The following is a 17,340-nucleotide window of genomic DNA, read 5'->3' as shown; positions in this document are numbered from 1 at the left end:
TGTAAAGTCCAATTCTCTAGAATGAAAAGGCAGTGACTATACAAGCCATCTCTCTACGTATAGATAAAACTTGCAGCATGAAAACAAAAAGAAGCTTTTGCTAGTAGTACCTAAGAGCCTTTTTAGAAAAAATATTTTCTTTGTGGATGCAAATGCTACTGATGCTAGGGTTTTGGCTCATACAGAAGTGTCACCACGTCCCTTGACATAGGTGGTTGGTCTATCTGAGATTTTAATTTCAGCTGCTTGTTGTACTGCTGAGAGGAGATATGGGCTGTGAATGTCTGCTGCCATGTGTCTTTACAAATACATGTTGTTCTGCTTTGATAGCTGCTGTCACTGTAGCAGGAGCTGGTTGTCAAACAGCATTTTCACAGGCTGCCAAATGGCCATGAAAGCCTTTTGCTTAGCCACAGTGTTCTCACCTGCAGAGATGAATCGGGGGCATCCTGGCTGATCTCTTCCTCCATTGACAAAATAATCAATGTGGCCTACAGGAATACGGATCCCAAAATCTGAAAAGAGGTGAAATGCCACTTCATTCTTAAGCTTGGCTCTTCCATAAGTTTTACTCTACATGGTATTTGTCAGGCCCCATTAACTGGTTGAATATTAGTAGTGCTGGACCCAGCCAGGTCAGATTTTCTGTTCCTACGTGCTTGCATTGTGCAGTTTTGCCCTACAGAGCAGAGAGTGTTCTGGGCTCTGTCATCAACATGAGTGGGAACTGTGGCTTACTCACCATCTTGGTGACTTGGGTTCTTGATTCCATATAAAGGAGAACAAAACTGACTGCAACCTTAATGGTGGATTATAAAGCCTGATTGAGAGTTATGTTTGTAGACATTTCATGATCTCCGGGCAAGAGGTATAACTCAAAGGCACCACATTATTCTTTAGCATATGTTCTGCCCACAAAGACCCTATGAACTGTAGAAAAGTTACTCTGTTTTTGCACCAGCTGTGGGTTTGACTCTTACTTCCCACCAGCACTCACAGTGGCACCATGGGGTAGGAAAAAGCAAAGTGAGACCAGACATGTAAATTCCTGCCAGGTGGTAAAAGCCATGCTGAACTGATTCTTTATGAGCTCACTCTGCTGTAGCAGGGTTAAGGAAGAAATATCTGCTGGAAGATTGTCCTCTGTCTAATCTCCACCTGCCTCTTTCTGGGAAGTGCTCTTGAGATATGGATACCTGCCAATGAATTAATCATTAAAGCCTATCTAATTAAGAAACTTTCTCAGAGTGCAACTGAACTCATGGTAATCTGGCATAAAAGGGGCAATGACCAACACACTCCCTAGTAATCATGATGGCAGGAGAACAGAAGCACAGACTGAAGAAGAAGGGAGCCAGCTTACTGTCAGCATCAGTATGAATGGCTTCCACAAAGAGGGCATCCCCAGGATCGAGGCGTTCCTCAGGGCTGGCTCTGGTGTATTTAGGGCCTGCGGGATCCAGGCCTATAACAAAATCAAACACCACAACAACAAGGCCTCTCCAGCCCCTCTCTTTCTTATCTATGGACCAATTATTTTATCCAAACTTTAAAAATGTTACTAGGCTGAAGTGATACATTATTCCCAGGAGACACAGTGATTATGCTCCAGAATGATTTCTGCTCCTGCTAGCTTCCACCACAGCTTCCTTACCTTGCCCTGCACTGTTCCATTTCCCTGTGGCAGTTCAGTACTAGTTTCTAGGCTGTAAACCCATGACTGTGCTTCACATACCTCTGACAGAGAGGGTGCAGAGTGTCTGTTGGATCTTCAGTGAAAGAGAATCAAACTTGTCACACCTTCCCTAATTGTATTGTCATCTACAGTCTGAGAAATGTCACTGAAGATGATCAGCTAGGTGATGAATTCAGTATCCCAGGCATTAACCAATCCAAGCATTACGAAGTTTGATGTTATCAAACATCCTTAATGCAAAGAGGTTTCTGAGCCCTCTTCCCACAAATAAAATGGAGCCCTTAAGCAGCCATCTACATTTTTGCCTAAAATTGTTCCTAGAGCAATTTCTGGGAAGTCAAAGGAATAAAGAAAATTATCCTTGGCAATACCAAGGAACAAGTTAAAGATCTTTTTTGTTTTATTTTGTTTTGTTCTATCTGAAGTTTATCCTGTTCAATTTTCATAGAAAATCATCTCACAAGTTTATTTTCACTCCTGAGCTGACAACAGTAGTTTAGGAAGCAGCTTTGCTCCACATGCCACTTAGCCTCAGAGCTGGCCAGTTTCACTGTCTTGGACTCAGTCCCTCTCTATGGAGAAGGCAATATCAACAATATACAAATGGATGTGTTTATGTATGTGAGGGGGAAGGGAAGGAGGAAAAGGGAAAAAAGGAAAAAAAAAAAATTCCTACTCCTTCTATAAATAAAAGCTAACACTGGGACAAGTGGTCAGAAGAATTTACTGCTTTGATTTTTCTTCTGTGTTCTTCAATCTTGACACATACAAAAAGCTGAGAGGCCCCCTACCCACTTCTACAGTTAAAGTTTTAGTTAAAAGCTTTAGTTAGAGATACTGAAAAGTGCCATTTGGTATAGCTTAAAGTTCTTCCTGAGCAGGAAGAAACACCTAATATGAGCAGCCATCAATTCCAGAACAGCTCTGAGGCAAGCACATTTCTATCCTCTGTTTTCAATGCCTATCTCCTCCAAGCACAAGCTGCACATAAACTTCACTGGGATGTACATCCTCAGCAGCTCAGGAAACCACTCACTGAAGCGGTACTGTGTACCAGCTATTCATTCCAGTTCCTGTACTATCTGCTTTCCTGCACAGGGAGATATCTACAGGAACAAGCATGGTTTAAAGAAACTCACTTAAAAAAAATAAAGACTGTTCTCTGATCTCCAAGACTCACTCTGATTTTGCACCACAGCTCTTTTTAGGTGACTGAAAACACTTCAGCAAACCGTTGTTCTGGGACCACATTCCTCTGTGCATGGGTGCATGTAGGTGAGGTGGCAGGAGATGAGATCAGGCATATCTTGAGTCTAATTCCACCTGTCCTCACACTCCTAAATCTGAACTGGAAACTGCAACGCACAGTGTTCCAATGAAATAATAGGATTATCAGGAGTGTGGAAAAAGGGTTGTATTCTAGCAGAGTTAAAAAGTAATGGAGTAAATAATCTTACAGAGCTTTTATTACATGTAGACAACATAAAGAGGAAGAGTGTCTGAAGTAAATGACCATGGTTTCCTGGGAAATTGTCTGCTTCTGCTCGTGTGAAGATGATAAAGCACTGAGTGAACCCAAAAGCCCTAAATACCATGACCAGCCTCTAGCCATCTTTCTCTGTAATTCCCCCATTGCAGCCTCTTCCTCACACTCAGAAGTCTGGCTCTCTGTGTTTAGGGTCAGGTTTGTTTTGGTAGAACTGTGTGGCCTGAGTCCAGTCTACTGTGGGAACAGCTGACTCATGAGAGAGAACAGCAAGAAGACTCATCTGAGAATTCCCAACATTGGCTAAGACTTTTGGTTTTGGTCCTTGCCTGAGCTGTGTTGTAGGGATGCCATGCCTAGCCATGTATCTTGCTGGTCCTGCTTTTATCCTGCTGACTTGACTTCCTGTCTTGAACTTGGGCCTGCCTCATCACTACAGGCTTGACTGGCCATCACTGGACTGTGGTTGACCCTTCTTCCTGTCTCTGGACCTGCTCTGCTCTTCTTGCCCAGATATGGTAGGACTGTGTCCCTTTTCAGTGAGGCCACTGCCCCTGCCTACCTTGCTGTCACAGAGGTACACATGCTATAAAGTGGAAGCAAAGCACGTGGGTGTTGTGGGGATTCATAAATCATGAGGCCTTCTATTATGTTAAACTGGCACCACTTTGACAAGTGAAACAGAGGCAGAAGGATCCTTTTGCAAATACATGTGTTCTTTTGGCTCTGTGGAGGGGACTGATGGCTGGAAAGGCACTGTCAGGGTCTTGTGAAGCTAGGAAGAAGCCTGTAAGCTTGGATCTAATGAATCTCTATCCAATTAAAAGATCACTATGGATTACTCCCCTTCCTTGTTCTTTCATTCTCTCCCTTGAAGAGCAGGTGAGGACCCAAGATTCAGCTTTATGATACCTGTTATCCGTCCCAGCTGACCACCATGGAAGTGCCCCACCAGGCCTGCAACATGTGCACCAAGGCTTACCCCAATGATGTGGATGGATGTCCCTGAGACTCCCAGGGCCTGCAGATTGATGATAACACAAATTAATGTTGCTGTAGCAGAAAAGTGAAATACCATGTCCCAGTCTACCCAGCAGCTCTGTAACTCTTCTAATGCAGGATTGCTTTTGAGGTGCATGGTGGAGAACCACATGGATGTGGGAATGATGGGTATTGCCCTTTCTGGTTTTCAGAGTCCTTCTTAAGGTCCAAAGGTGCAAAGCCAACCCTAATCAGGTTGGTCAGATGCTCCTGTTTATAACTACATATCCTGTAGCTTCTCTTTCCACAAGTTGCTTCAGACTGAATTTCTCCCTCTCAGCTGAGTAACCCATGGTGACCATGTGAATAATCGTTTTCTGAGTAAAGCAAAGCAATATTTTTTTTCACTTTTATACCACCATTGTACCAAAATCCTGATTAGTATTTTAAAATTATATTTTCAGAGATTAAGGATTTATCCATGGGCCAGGTAAAGCACAGCCACTTAGATGTGACGTGAGATGACTCTACCCAAAGGAATCCTAGTCTGCATGATGCAGTGCCATCCAACGGGAGGGCACAGGGCATGTGAGAACGTGGGGGTGAGATGAAAAGTCGTAACTTAGAAATGTATGAGGCAACATCCTGGGGCTTATGAGAAGCCAGATATAGTCTTCTGTGGTAGTGTAGTGTTCCAGGAGAGGCTGGACACAAAAAATCCTTAAGTAGCTAGACTAGAGCTCAGCACAGACACAGAATGAGTGGTGGGGACACTGTCCAGCTCAGTCATTTGTTCACTGTGTGACCTAGTGAGGGGTGACAGTCCTCTCCCCCCTACCCTAGCCCTCACCCCATCCTCCTAATGACACAGCAGCTCCAAGGGTTGCCATACTTCTGGATAGGAATATGTGACAGTGCACAGCGTGGTTCCATATCCAGGAACTCCCACCTTGTGCAGTGTGGGTCTGTACTGCAAACATCACTTGGAGAGCTTATGCATGGCTGGTTAGCACAGATGTACCACCCTCACTGTGTAAGTGTTGTTCAGCTGTGCTGTGCATGAACAATCTCGGGCACATCTAGGGATTCCAGCTACTGGGAAGTGTATCCAGAGTCCAAAGCAAATATAAAACAGTCTTAAATCCCACAGCCTCCAGCTGAAATTTTGGACAAAATTTCCAAGCAGAAGACTGTACAGTGCAGTGTGGACCTGAGAAAACCCAAGGCATCCTTCAGATTGTCTTGGGCTGGAGAGGCAGCTGACAACCAGGATGTTTTTCCAGAAAATGGCAAAACTCAAGAGAAACAATAGGATCAGTGGCATGCTTGAGCCTGGACAGAGAGAGAGGAAAAAGTCTCTTCAGTGCTTTACAGCACTCTGGAATAAAAAGCCCACTTGCTCAGCTCCTGGAGAGAGCAGGTTGGGAGCAGCTCTCTGGGTTTACATGAAATTATGTTCTCTGGCTGTGCTCCCCCCTCCACTGGAAATGCCCAGTAGCTTACCAGGAGCTTGCTGATAAGTTGTGAGATGGAGAGGGCCAGAAGTGTGACATTTTCCACTGCGGAGGGATAGGCTGCTGTAGACCCATAAATCCAGTCTACTGCAATCACGTTCACCTGGCTTGAGTGCAATATGGCATGGACAAGCCCTTCAATCCAGGAAGGTTTGGTACCCAAAGCCCTGCAGAGTCATCAGAAACAAGTATCTTAGGGGCCTTTCAAAGTAGGGCTTGTGCCAATAGGTTGTTCACTGGTGTTGGAGTTTCACATGTCTCAGAGGAAGCTGCCGGACAGTTGCTGAAAGTTTTTTCTGTTGCCAGACACTCACACCTGGCATTTCTTTGTGGTGGCATAATAACACTTTCCAGAATGGGATAACTCAGAAGGGAACCAGATATTTTAGTGAATGAGACAACATTTTCAGAACTCAGACTGAGATCTCAGTCTTGCTGTGGTGCTTCAATTAGCTACCCGTTAACGGTTTGAGTGGGCCCAGCCAATTTCTTGGTACTGATAGGAGGACCTAGAAAAAGGGTCTTCAAGACCTTGAAGGACCCAGGAGGGGCAGAACAGAGAGGGGTCAGTATTCACTCCCACTTCCTGCCATACTCTTATATAAAAGCCAGGAGAACCAGAAGCCCAGAACATTTTCCTTACGCCCTTTTTCATTGCTGCTGGTGTGCTTGGAGGCTCCTGTTATCCCCTCAGCTCACCACATGTTCTGCAGAATCCAAATCCATTGGGTGCTGTGAAGAGATGTGGACCCCTCACCCAAGCCAGCTTTGCTGCAAGGAACCCTTGCCCAACTAATTCTATGATAATGGGGATTGGGTTTTATATATATTTTTATGTAAGTGGATATATCTGTTCCTCATCCCACGTTACCCCAGCAAACCTGTTCCAGTTTTCATTTCCAGCCTTTAAGTCTCTCTTCCACATTCCCCTTTTACCTTCCCTTGGGAGGGTGGAGCAGGGGTAATAGAGAGCAATTCTACCCTCTGGTTTGTGGTTTGCCCTGACCAGTAAACTGAGACACCACCGCAGAGCACACCTGGAGGGAATGAGCTGACCAGGAAGACATGGATTCTGCTCTGCTATCAAATGGCAGGAAGTCCTTGGCTCAGTCACCTAGTCTTTCACTGCTACATTTCCTCACCTGTAGACATTTAACAAAAAAAAAAAAATAATTTATATACACCCAAGAATTCAAGAAACACTGAGGAAGCTGTTCTCCTCACTTCCCCTAATACCACCTGGTGAGGGGTGTGCTATGTCATATAAGGGCAACAGCTGATTTTATGAATAGACTTTTCAGCATCTTCTGTGGTTTCATCCTGGTCTTCTATGTACTTTCCATTCAGGCTTTTGCACATCAAAACAAATTATGTTATATGGTCACACCTGGCTGAAAAATAGCACAGTAAAACAAGCTTGCAAAATAGTGGCAGCTTAAAAAAACCCAGCTGAAATCCCCACAATTTCAAGAACAGAAGTACAATGCATCTAGCAGGGTGTCTAAATGGCTGGCTAATCCAGGCTGTTGATAAATCAGGATGTGCTCCAGAAAGACAATTTAATGGGACACTAATCTGGAAGAAAAGACTTCTTAAATAACAGGGTTGAAAGAAGGCAAGAAAAGGAAAGAGCTAAAGCAGAAGAGAGTGAAAGAATGAGCAAGAGAGAGACAGCAAGAGAAAAAGGAGAGAAAGAGAAAAATTATAATTTCCTAACATTTTTTCCTCCAAAAATTGTGAAACACACACAATAGAGCCAGCTGGTCACAAACTAAAATACTTCAAGTTTTATTCTCATTAGGGTTGTCAACAGCATTTTCCATGCCTCTACCCCATCAGCAGTCTCCCAGAAAATTCCCAGGTCTAGTCTGGGGATGAGGACTCCTGTCTGGAGTTTTGCATACAGCTACTCTGCTGGGGATACTAAGGAGGTCCCACCAGCAGGAGGTTTCTGTGCCAGCCCCACCCAGTACTTGGGAATGCCCCATCAGTGTTTAATTTACCAGCAAAAACTTAGTCACAGGGCTCTTCTTTTTCTCACCTGAAGCCATGGATTATAATCTTGGTTTCCAGGCTGCTGTTGAAGCTGCAGTTCTTGATTCCATCATCAGCTAAAATCAGCTCCCCACAGCTGGGACTTGAGTGGGTGAACAGGAGAAACTGGACCTTAAGTTTACTGCCCCGTAGGAAATTTGCTGTTTGGAAGTCAGTGCATTGATGCCCTGAGAGTCTGTCTGTACTCCCTGCAACAGAGGGAGTTAACAGCATGTTTAGTCTGTGTCTGAGCAATGAAAAAAAAAATGCTCATTCTATTTCATTAGGAAAATGAAGGCAGCAATCTTGCTTCTATTGATAAAGATTAAAAGGACAGAACATTACTTAAAATCAGCAAATTCTGGAAACTTTATCTGTCTCATAAAGTTGTTTCTCTCCTTTGGAACTCCAGCACTGGATGGGGAAGATAACTGTGGATGACATGATAGCTTTCACTTCTGAGAGATGTTTTACTGAGACGTGAGTGACAGACATTCTGTTGGGGTTTTTTTCCAAACTGGCCAGCTACTTAAGTACATTTATGAGCTGGCTATTAGATTTTTTAAAAAGTGGTTGCCAACAGGTAGTCGTCAATGAACAGGGATATTTCTATTTAGATTCTGGTAGGCATAGTAGAAGTACAAGTCTAATTGACAATTAGAATGCTGATGACAAAATGTGTACATTATAATTTCCTGATTGATTTGTTTACTGGATAAAAATGCTTTCTGGGAAGGAAAAGGCAGCTACTGGAGCTACTGGAATAGACTTTAATCTAGACAGCAAAACAAAACCATCTCAAACCTGTAGTTAGTAAAAAACTGAACAAAGTGAGGCTAGAAAGCAAGCATGTAAGTTTAGCAGTATGTATGGCTGTTACCCACAGAAGAGCTGGATTCTCTGCCTTTTATCATTTCAGAGGACTGGCTGCTATTTTAGAAACCTTGTTGAAGGTAAGGTATTTGATTTATGGAGGACTAATGGGGTGAAATTTAATGATCTGCAATAAGCAGGAAGCCAAATAATTGATGGAATGATCCCTCCTAACCTAAAAAGTGTTACTTTATGAACTGACATAGTTGCATCCTGCTGCAATGACAACGCATGCATCTTCCCTTTTCTGGATTGAAGGAAGTGAAAAAGCCTTGAATCAGCACATATAATAAAATAATAATAATAAAAAAATCAAACCACCAGCTTCCTAACTGCTGGCTGTTTCCATAGAAGATACTTTACACTAGCTAGGCAGAACATGGCCCAAGGGTCAGCCCAAAGGAGCGATAGACAACGTTCAGATTTCCCCTTGTGGGGCTTGACTACTAATAAACAACTTACTGGTGTTTGTTTTGGTTTTCCTGTGTACTGAAGGCAAGAGAGAAAGAGCTGTTCTCTGCAGCTCATGAGCCAGCTTAACTAGCAAGGGCAGGTTCAGTGCAAGCACAGCGCCTGTCAGAAATGGCGTAAGAGGAGGGGGATCATGAGTGCCCTGCTGTGAAGGTGCAGGTGATCTGGGCCTGCGGTGATGATTGCAAAAGCAGTTTCATTGACAGGACAATTAAAGACAGACATGGAAGTGTAGCATCTGTTTATTTTCTCTCAGCTACTGCAGATAACACTCCCTGAGCTTTCAAAGCAGGAGACGACAAGGCCAGAGGTCAAGTGAGCCTTCTTCCGCTTCCTTATACTTCAGGGTAAATCATTCTTTTAAATCAAGTTAGTGGAATTAAATCACTGAGACTAATTGAATCAAAGCATGGGAGAAGAAAGGACCATTCTTGCACTTCTCTTTCTCCTGGCACCTAACTAGATGATAGCAAGGACCTCTTGACACACAGCTCGTTTAGGAAGAATTGAATTCTGATCTGTCTGTGTAAAACCTTCAATCCCTTGCCAGGCACTCATGTTTTTCTTACCTGCTTGTGCTGAGCTGAGGAGCAGGAGGACAGTAAGAACAATGAGCACCTTTCTCTTCAGATCCTCAACCATCTTCCTGTTAGTCCGCTACAAGGATTGTACAGAGAAAAACAGCTGTGGTGGGTTGCTCAATCAGCTTTGACTCCATTAATGATCAACCACCCTGTGCTCTTTTGGGAAAAAAAGGTAGGGCAAACTACCTCTGCTCTTGTTTGACTATTAGCCAAAGTCTTTCTCAGCAGAAGGCTTTGCTAAATTTTTGGCTAAAAAAAGATGCTGACACCCCCTCCCTTTCCTCCCTACCTCCCTACCTCCCTTTCTTCAAGGCAAACTTCACAAAATTCTCACTTCAGAAATCAGCTAGTGAAACCAGTCCCAAAAATTGTCAGAGTAACAGTGCTTTTTTTTCTTGCCACCTAGACCTGTCTACCAAATTCTGACTGGGGTCACCGATTTGTCTCAAGGCTTTACACTAAGTCCATGTCAGGAAGATTCATACCGGTCTTATATATGCCTATTTTCCTATTCCATTGCTGTCTCTTTTCCTCTGTTTTTACTTTCAGTCAGATTCCTGTAACTGCCAAAAGAGGTAAGGCAATGGATTTTTTCATTCCCCCCACAAATTCCACTGATCTGGATAATTTCTTAAGAAAAAATGAAATAAACATGTGAAATCATGCCAATAGGTAGTGACGTTACCATACAAGCTCCCAGAGCAACAGCATGATTGTGAAAAATGACAAATTTGGAGCACCTAAAGAAAACCAGCAAACACTTATTTCAATTTTTATTTAAAATTATGGCAATAGGCTCTACCCCATGTAGCAGGATGCAACATTTACTCTGCTAAGTTCTATGGAAATTCTGAAATGCCATATAATATAAGGCAGGCACTGGTATTCCAGCCTTGGAGTAAAATAAACCTGCAGTCTGCAGTCAAGGTGTGCAGATTTGATTTAATTTTGCAGTGCTATATGTACTTGTGGAGTTGTTAAACAACATCCTGATATGCTAATGCCCTCACCCCATCTTCATGAAATTGAAAATTCTATTTCCTGAGCAGTTTTCTTTCTGTGATCTCAGACTTAGCAATTAGAGGAACTGTTTTGTTAAATCAACATACCATGGGGGTCCATCATGCAAACAGTGAAAGCCACTCAGTGGCCACTCTGTGCTTAAAATGCTTTTACCACTAAAACTATTTTGGAAAGAAGGATTTTCTTTTTGTTGTTGTTGTTTGTGAATTTAATTACTCAGTAACTACAGTCACATTAGTTCAGAAACTTAATGTTGGTGCCACCTACTTTGCTTCCCAATGGCAGTGATTATAGTGGCACTGGGAAATGCTGTTGGAAAGACTTTCAAACCACATTAGATTTATTTTAACAGTTTCTTACAGCATAGGGACATGGAGCTCAGTGTGATTCACTAGAGAATGAGTCAGGGATAATGAAAGCAAACAAACTTGATTTCATGCACGAATTCTTTTCATTAAAAAAAATTGAAAAAAAATCTTACTGACTGCACATTCAAGCAAATGCTGATAGTGCCCAACTCAGCTCAAAACATTGTCTACCCACCCAAAAAGCAACAGCTGGCAGAGGTGTACAAGCACGGCAAATGCCCAGTAGTCAAGTAGAAACCTGATCAGAAGAAAATTCACTTAGATTAGAAAACTGTTCACTGGCATTGGAAATTATGCAGTCAGGGTGGCAATGTGGGACCTTAGGGGAAACCAAGTGTGAGTTAGGCAAATGATGAGTATTTAAAACCTCTCCCTGTGGTCTTCGCATTCGAGGGAGGGCATGAAATACATGCAGAGCTTAGCTTACTGCACATTAAGGCCTGGATCCACCCGACTACTGGAATAGCTATGACAGCACCTGTATTTTCTGTCCTTTGTCCATAGAATAGAAACTATGGCTTTATGTTAAGCATCTAGACTCCTATGTATTGTTCTCAGGATTGACAGAGGAACCAGGTTTACTTCTCACCTCAAAAAAAAAAAAAAAAGTTATTCTTGACTTTCAGAAGAGTGTCCTATGATACAGGAGGAAGAAAACATTGACGATTGAATTGACAACCGAGGAAGGAAAAATATGGGAAAGTCTGATTGGGTTCTCAGTCAGGAAAGGAGGAAAACCAGTAATTTTCTTCAGTCTTTCATGCGTACTTTATGGACTCTCTACCTAGTATGACTGCATAAATATGCACAAAAAGAGTGAATGCACCCTTGCCATATATCCCTATAGTCTCCCCAAAACAGAGGAACCCAAGTGAGAGCACCAGCCACCAGGCTCAAATTTCTCTCTTGAAGGAGAAGAGTGAGTAATTCACTATAATTGGATTTTGTGAAGTTTAAAAGTAATTTGGTACCAATAATTCATTACAATTTACAAAGGAGAAAATCTAAATCACAGATTAACCTCTTTGTGTGAGTGTGTAGGTGTTTGTGTGTTTGATTTAATTGCAGAATCTCTGTGTGTGGGTGTGTTTGTGCATGTTTTGATTTAGGCAACTTTAAGTCTTGTGTGAACGCTGCTATTCTCAAACCTTTAATTAAGTCACTGTCTGATTATATGAAATTTGGTTAAATCACCCTGTTAATTTTCTGATGATCAAGCGTCATATAATCTAATCTTGTGATTTACCTAATAATGAATCCTAAATTGCTGCTGCCTTGAAGTTGTGTAAAATCTTAATTTGTGACAAATTACCTTTCACTCTCCCAGTTGTGACACACCCTAAAACAAGCTGTTTCTAAGTCAAAATGTCAGTCCCTGCTTCACATTTCTCTCTGCTAACCCCGAAGATCTTATGAGCTACAAGAAAGTGGTAGTGTGCAAGGTAGGAGGTGGCATCCTCCCAGCAAAAAGGTTAAGACCAAAGTCTCTGACATCTTGGAAGGACATTTTACCCGACAAGAGGACTAGTCAGCAACAGAGAACAGCAGCTCGTGCTGCCAGGATACACGAACATGGCCAAGGTACCTTTCTGGTGTAGGCAGTAGGCACTGTGACTTGGAGCCTTTACAGGGTAAGGAGCTCCCTGTGACACTTGGCAGAGACTGAGAACGGAGGGGAAAAGGGAAGAGAGAGACAGAAAGGCCTGTTGCGGGTTTCTGTCACTGAGTGAAAGGAATTTATGGAATGGGCCTGACTCCATTTTGAAGCCAGTCATGTGCCATGTTGTTTCAACATAGCTATGGAGAATGGATCCATATTATTCTGATGTTGTAGGAATTGAACAAGACAGCATTGCTTAGCCCAGGGTGCAGTGTTGCTCTAGCTAGCTCATGGAGCAGCCTGCAGCCGTGAGGTAAGGGAGCTTACAGCATCTCCTAGAAGGAGAGAAAAAAATACTCAGCATTGGAACATCTTCAGTGTGGATTTTGGAAGGTCCTCTGGTTAGAGATCTCCGTGGTTGCCAAATGATTTTTTTTCTGAACCTCTATAGGCACCATTATACAAAGACTGGAGCGGAAGTTGCTCCAAGTGGTGGTGAACAGCCCAACAGAGCTGCTCAGGAGCAATTGTGGGGGCTAAGCACGTAGGGAGAGAGCCAGCCAAGGGATAAACCTGTGGTGGGAGCCTCCCCACCCAGCACTAGCGCGGTGCTGGTCTCCCTGGGACCGGCAGTGGAGCGCCTGGGAACAGAGCCCGCTTTCAGGCTGTCACGTCTGCAGCTAGACCTGCCAGCAGGTGGATGCTTCTCAGCCAGGAAAACGCACTGCAGCTGGGATGCAGGCAAAGGAGGCTGGCATACCCACTCACAGCAATTCACTGCTGTGTGAGGAAAGCTGACCCGTGGCTGCTGCTGGAGTATTTGGCAGAGCAGCAATCTTCCAGCAGCTGCCGAGTATTTATATTTCCCAAATTGTTGTGGTATTTTCCCTTTCTCCCTCAAAAACACTTGACAGTGTCAAGAAGCCAGCAATCCACGACAGTGAATGTTAAGTTTGTTTTAGTTTTGTGAATGGGCTTCTGGGCAGCTGGTGTTGAACAAAACCCCTAGAAATCACAGAGTCACAGAATCTTAGGGGTTGGAAGGGACCTCGAAAGATCATCTAGTCCAACCCCCCTGCCAGAGCAGGATCACCTAGAGCACATCACACAGGAGCCGGCTTCTGTTTTTAGGGTTTTTTTCCTTCCCTCAGGCAGAAGGGTCACACCCCCAAAGGCCAACCCAGCCTGGGGGGAAGCGGGTGAGCATGGCCAGGCTTCACCTCAAGTCCAACCCTCAGATGGGAGACCTTGCCAGGGGGCCCCCCCAGCGAGAGCAGAGGATACTTTGGGGAGCACGGGCGTCACACGCCAGGCTCCAGGGAGTACGATGTTTAGATGACTGTCGTTTGCCGAGGTGGCGAGCCACCTGCTGAAGCCTGTCCCCCCCCCCCCCCCCAAGCCTGTGCGGCTCTCGCTCCGTACTGAATCGCTTCAATGTCAGCTTCCCAACCAGCAGAGCTGAAACTCCCCCCCCCGCGGCAAGTGCAACGCCAACCAACCCTCCTGCCAGAGCCTGCTGCCCGGGAGCCAGAAAACCCCCTGCGCGGTATCGCCTGGCACCCCAGCCCCTCTCTGGCAGCCACGACCCCACCCCACACCGCAGGCGGCCGCCAGCTCGGGAAATCCCCCTTCCCGAAGGCGGCCCGGAGTTTCCAGAGGAACCGCGCTTCCTCCGCGCCCGGGACGGGACACCCTGCGCCCTGCTGGGGCGGGAGGGCGGGGAGAGGGGGCCGGGCGGGAGAGGCTGCGGGGGGCCGGGCGGGGAGAGGCTGCTGCGGGCGCGGCGGAGCGGGAGGGGACCGGAGCGGCCGCCCTCACCTTCGGTTTCGGTTTCGGCGCGTATTGCTGCGTGCAGCGATGCGGCTGCTGGGCCAGCTCCTCTTCTTTGGCTCCTTCCTGGGTAAGTGGCGAAGGGGGACGCAGAGGGGACCCCGTCCCCAGCGCCCGGCTCCTCTCGCCGGCGGGAGGGCTGCGGGAGCGGGGCGGAGAGGAGCGGAGCGTTCCCCCTCGTTCCTCCGGCGGCCGCCCGGGTTTTGTGCCACCCCGGGCTGAGGAGCCGAGGAGCGGGGAGGGCGGTATCTTGGCAGTCGCAGTTCGGTCTTGGCAGCTGCGGGGTAAGGGGTGGGTTCCGGCCCCCTGACCGCAGGGGTGGCCGTGGCTTGGCCGCTGCCAGCCCGGCGGCGGTGGCACCGGGGGGGGGGGGGGGGGTAGGCAGACCCGCAGAGCTGTCCTCCCTGTCCCCCCCACCGCCTTTAAAGCTGGCATCGCTTCGCATCGCCGCTCAGCGCCTTGAGGATCTGCCCCGAACCCTTCCGCTCCCCTTCTTGGCACGGGTAGGGCTTGTGCCCCGGTTTGTCTCCCCGGGTTGTGTCAAGGGAAAAGGCTCCCTTGGGAAATGGGTGTGATTTGTGGGGTACGCGGGTGGATTAATTTCCTGTGCCCAGGGAGCTGCGGCGTGTTGCTCGCTCTCCTGCCCCTTCCTGAGATATTAAGGAGGTTAGGAAGCTAAAAACCCCATTCATTTGTTGTCATCCCTGCGTATAAAAATGCTGTCTGTTTTGTATTCTGTGTTAGTTCTCGCTCGAGGAAAAACCATCAGGAGTTCTCTATGGTTTCGTTTTGTAGTGCGTTTTTTGCTTGTTTGTTTGTTTGTTTTTAATGGTGGGACTTTTTCATGTAGAGGTAAAATGCTAAACAAAGCCCTTCTTAATCCAAATTACACCCGTGTGCCTGAGGAGCGTAGCCCCTCACATCTATAGCCCTTGCACGGGGCTGTGAACTTGAGAAGTACAAACAAAACTTGCTCGTTTTTTGAATTGAAGGTAGATGTAGAGACTTTCTCGATGTCATCAGAAGTAGCTGCTATTGCTAGATGGTCCAAGCAACATGGCTTGCTGAATAAAGACTTTCTAACTGTTCCTCTAGTCTAAGGGATTTCTCAGTGACTTCTTAGTTGCTTTGGGAGTTTCCTGGGTGGGCCTAAAACAGGACCTGTTGCATCCCTTTTTCAAAAAAGGGCAGTGTCCTCTTCCTTTTCCTGAAGGCTTTAAACAGCTAATTCTTCTGAGTGTTATAGAACAACTCCCTGACCATTTCCTCCCATACCGTTCCAGAAAGCTTCAGCTAGCTTTGTTTGATTAAGATGGTGACATCCTGTTCTGTAGCCAATGCTCTAAGAAAGTGTTGGAACTGGGTGTGTGAGGAGGACCTGCATGAGTCTGCTTGTGTTCAGCCTTAGATGCCATTTCTTCATCTCACCTGCAGTGCTTTTTCAGATAGTTCTAAATGACTGTTAGGAATGCATGATTAATAGCATATCCTCTTGTAACTCTTTGTGCACGTGAAGGCACTGTGTGTAAGTTGGCTTGCCGCTGCTACTCTGTGCTGTAGAGTTATTCAGGAAATAAGATTTCAGGTTCCAAACAACAAACAGCTGAATGGGAGAGACAACGGTAACTTGGCATTTGGAGAGCGTAGTTGTGGCTGGATATCATAATAGCATCTTTTAACAAGAAAGTTAACTAGCTCTGTTGTCTTTTCCTTTCTATAAAACTTTGATTTTGGTGTTTGATTAGGGTAGAAGATTGGGGATACAAACTATTTACTGTTGTTCCTTAAACTAAATCGGCAAGATTTCACACAATGTGTTTGTTTGTATGCTTGCGTTATTGCTATCGCATGTGTTGTGGCTTACGTGTAAATGTTCTTATGTTAATTTTATCAAGCTAAATAAAATCTCTCATCTCTATATGAGAAAATTAAGACTCTAAAGGTCAGATTGATCTTCCCAAATGCATAAAGTAATCAGTAGCAGTTTGACTTGGCATGCAGGTTTCTAGCCATGCAAAACTGATGTTGTAAACATCAGGATGCCATGGGTAGATAGATCATTATCCTTTATCAGCCTTCCTGTCCTGAATCCCTGCCTTCCCTGCCTCCCCGCTTCTCCACCTGAATTCAAAACACTGCACCCGTCCCCATCTCATGCCCTTGAACGTTTGGAAATGGGAGGGAGAGAGAAGCACATAGCATTATCCATCCAGAAGACATGTTGCTTTGTTCTCCTGTGGCAAACTGTGACACACAGAAGCTGCAGCGTAGCTTTGACACCTTCAGAATCCCTACTCACTACACTTTGCACAGTGCCCTGCCAGGCCAGGCTTTTGTCTGATAAAACCTCAGACTTTCAAATATGGTGCTTAAAGTGTAAAGGTTGCATTGAGGCTCCAAAGGGCTTTGATTTTAGACCTCCTAAGACCATGTTCCTTCAGTCGCTGGAAATTCAAGCCAAAACTCTGTTCAGTTTTGGGATCCTAGAGGTTGTATGGGAGTGGAAAAAGAAGTCAGTTTATTGAAGGACTCACAGATCTTTGCTCTCCCACCACCCCAAAGGAAGAAGGAGGTAAGCCAGATGGGAGAACTAGAGCACCTAGAAGCATTCTGTGTCTGTAGTGAGGCTCATCTGAAAGCCAGAGAGCTCTTTCAGTGGTCTGAGCGTAATCTTATTTTTGAGCAGTATTGCTGCCTTCTAGTTCTTGCCTATTTTGATGAGTTCCTTAATGCTTAATTTTCCAATTCAGCTTATTTTTAAAAAATTGGTTTATGGGGAGATGACCAGGTTCACCTAAGAGCAGAAATTACCATATACGATACTGAGCATGGGCTGACAGATGTTGTTAACAATCTCATGTTTTCTTTCTGACTTCCTCT

General features: G+C 45.2%; 2 protein-coding genes across 11 annotated transcripts in view; one reads left to right on the top strand and one right to left on the bottom strand.

Moving 5' to 3' along the window:
- The window catches only part of PLA1A (phospholipase A1 member A), a 28,708-nt gene extending 14,100 nt beyond the window's left edge, over positions 1–14,608 (bottom strand). For 2 of the 5 annotated variants that reach the window (XM_051615290.1, XM_051615300.1), the window contains exons 1-7: positions 14,449–14,530; positions 9,625–9,712; positions 7,719–7,920; positions 5,667–5,844; positions 4,095–4,203; positions 1,364–1,465; positions 426–515 (exon numbers count right to left, since the gene is read on the bottom strand). In XM_051615290.1, coding sequence (XP_051471250.1) covers positions 426–515; positions 1,364–1,465; positions 4,095–4,203; positions 5,667–5,844; positions 7,719–7,920; positions 9,625–9,697 — 754 coding nt within the window. In that variant the 5' untranslated portion in view covers positions 9,698–9,712; positions 14,449–14,530. Of the gene's footprint in view, positions 1–425; positions 516–1,363; positions 1,466–4,094; positions 4,204–5,666; positions 5,845–7,718; positions 7,921–9,624; positions 9,713–14,448 lie in introns of all 5 variants that reach the window. The other 3 variants (XM_051615317.1, XM_051615281.1, XM_051615307.1) reach the window with 3 other exon arrangements.
- CD58 (CD58 molecule) overlaps positions 14,470–17,340 on the top strand; it is a 33,398-nt gene continuing 30,527 nt past the window's right edge. For all 6 annotated transcript variants that reach the window (XR_007889103.1, XM_051615385.1, XM_051615364.1 and 3 more), the window contains exon 1: positions 14,470–14,530. Coding sequence is in view for 5 of the 6 variants with exons in the window: in XM_051615385.1 (XP_051471345.1) it covers positions 14,488–14,530 (43 nt within the window). In the remaining variant the exon portion in view is untranslated. The remainder of the gene's footprint in view (positions 14,531–17,340) is intronic.

This window comes from Apus apus, chromosome 1 (genome assembly GCF_020740795.1).
Source record: "Apus apus isolate bApuApu2 chromosome 1, bApuApu2.pri.cur, whole genome shotgun sequence".
NCBI lineage: Eukaryota > Metazoa > Chordata > Aves > Apodiformes > Apodidae > Apus > Apus apus.
The sequence above is the reverse complement of the archived record's forward strand: the minus strand, read 5'-3'. Positions and strand labels throughout refer to the sequence as shown.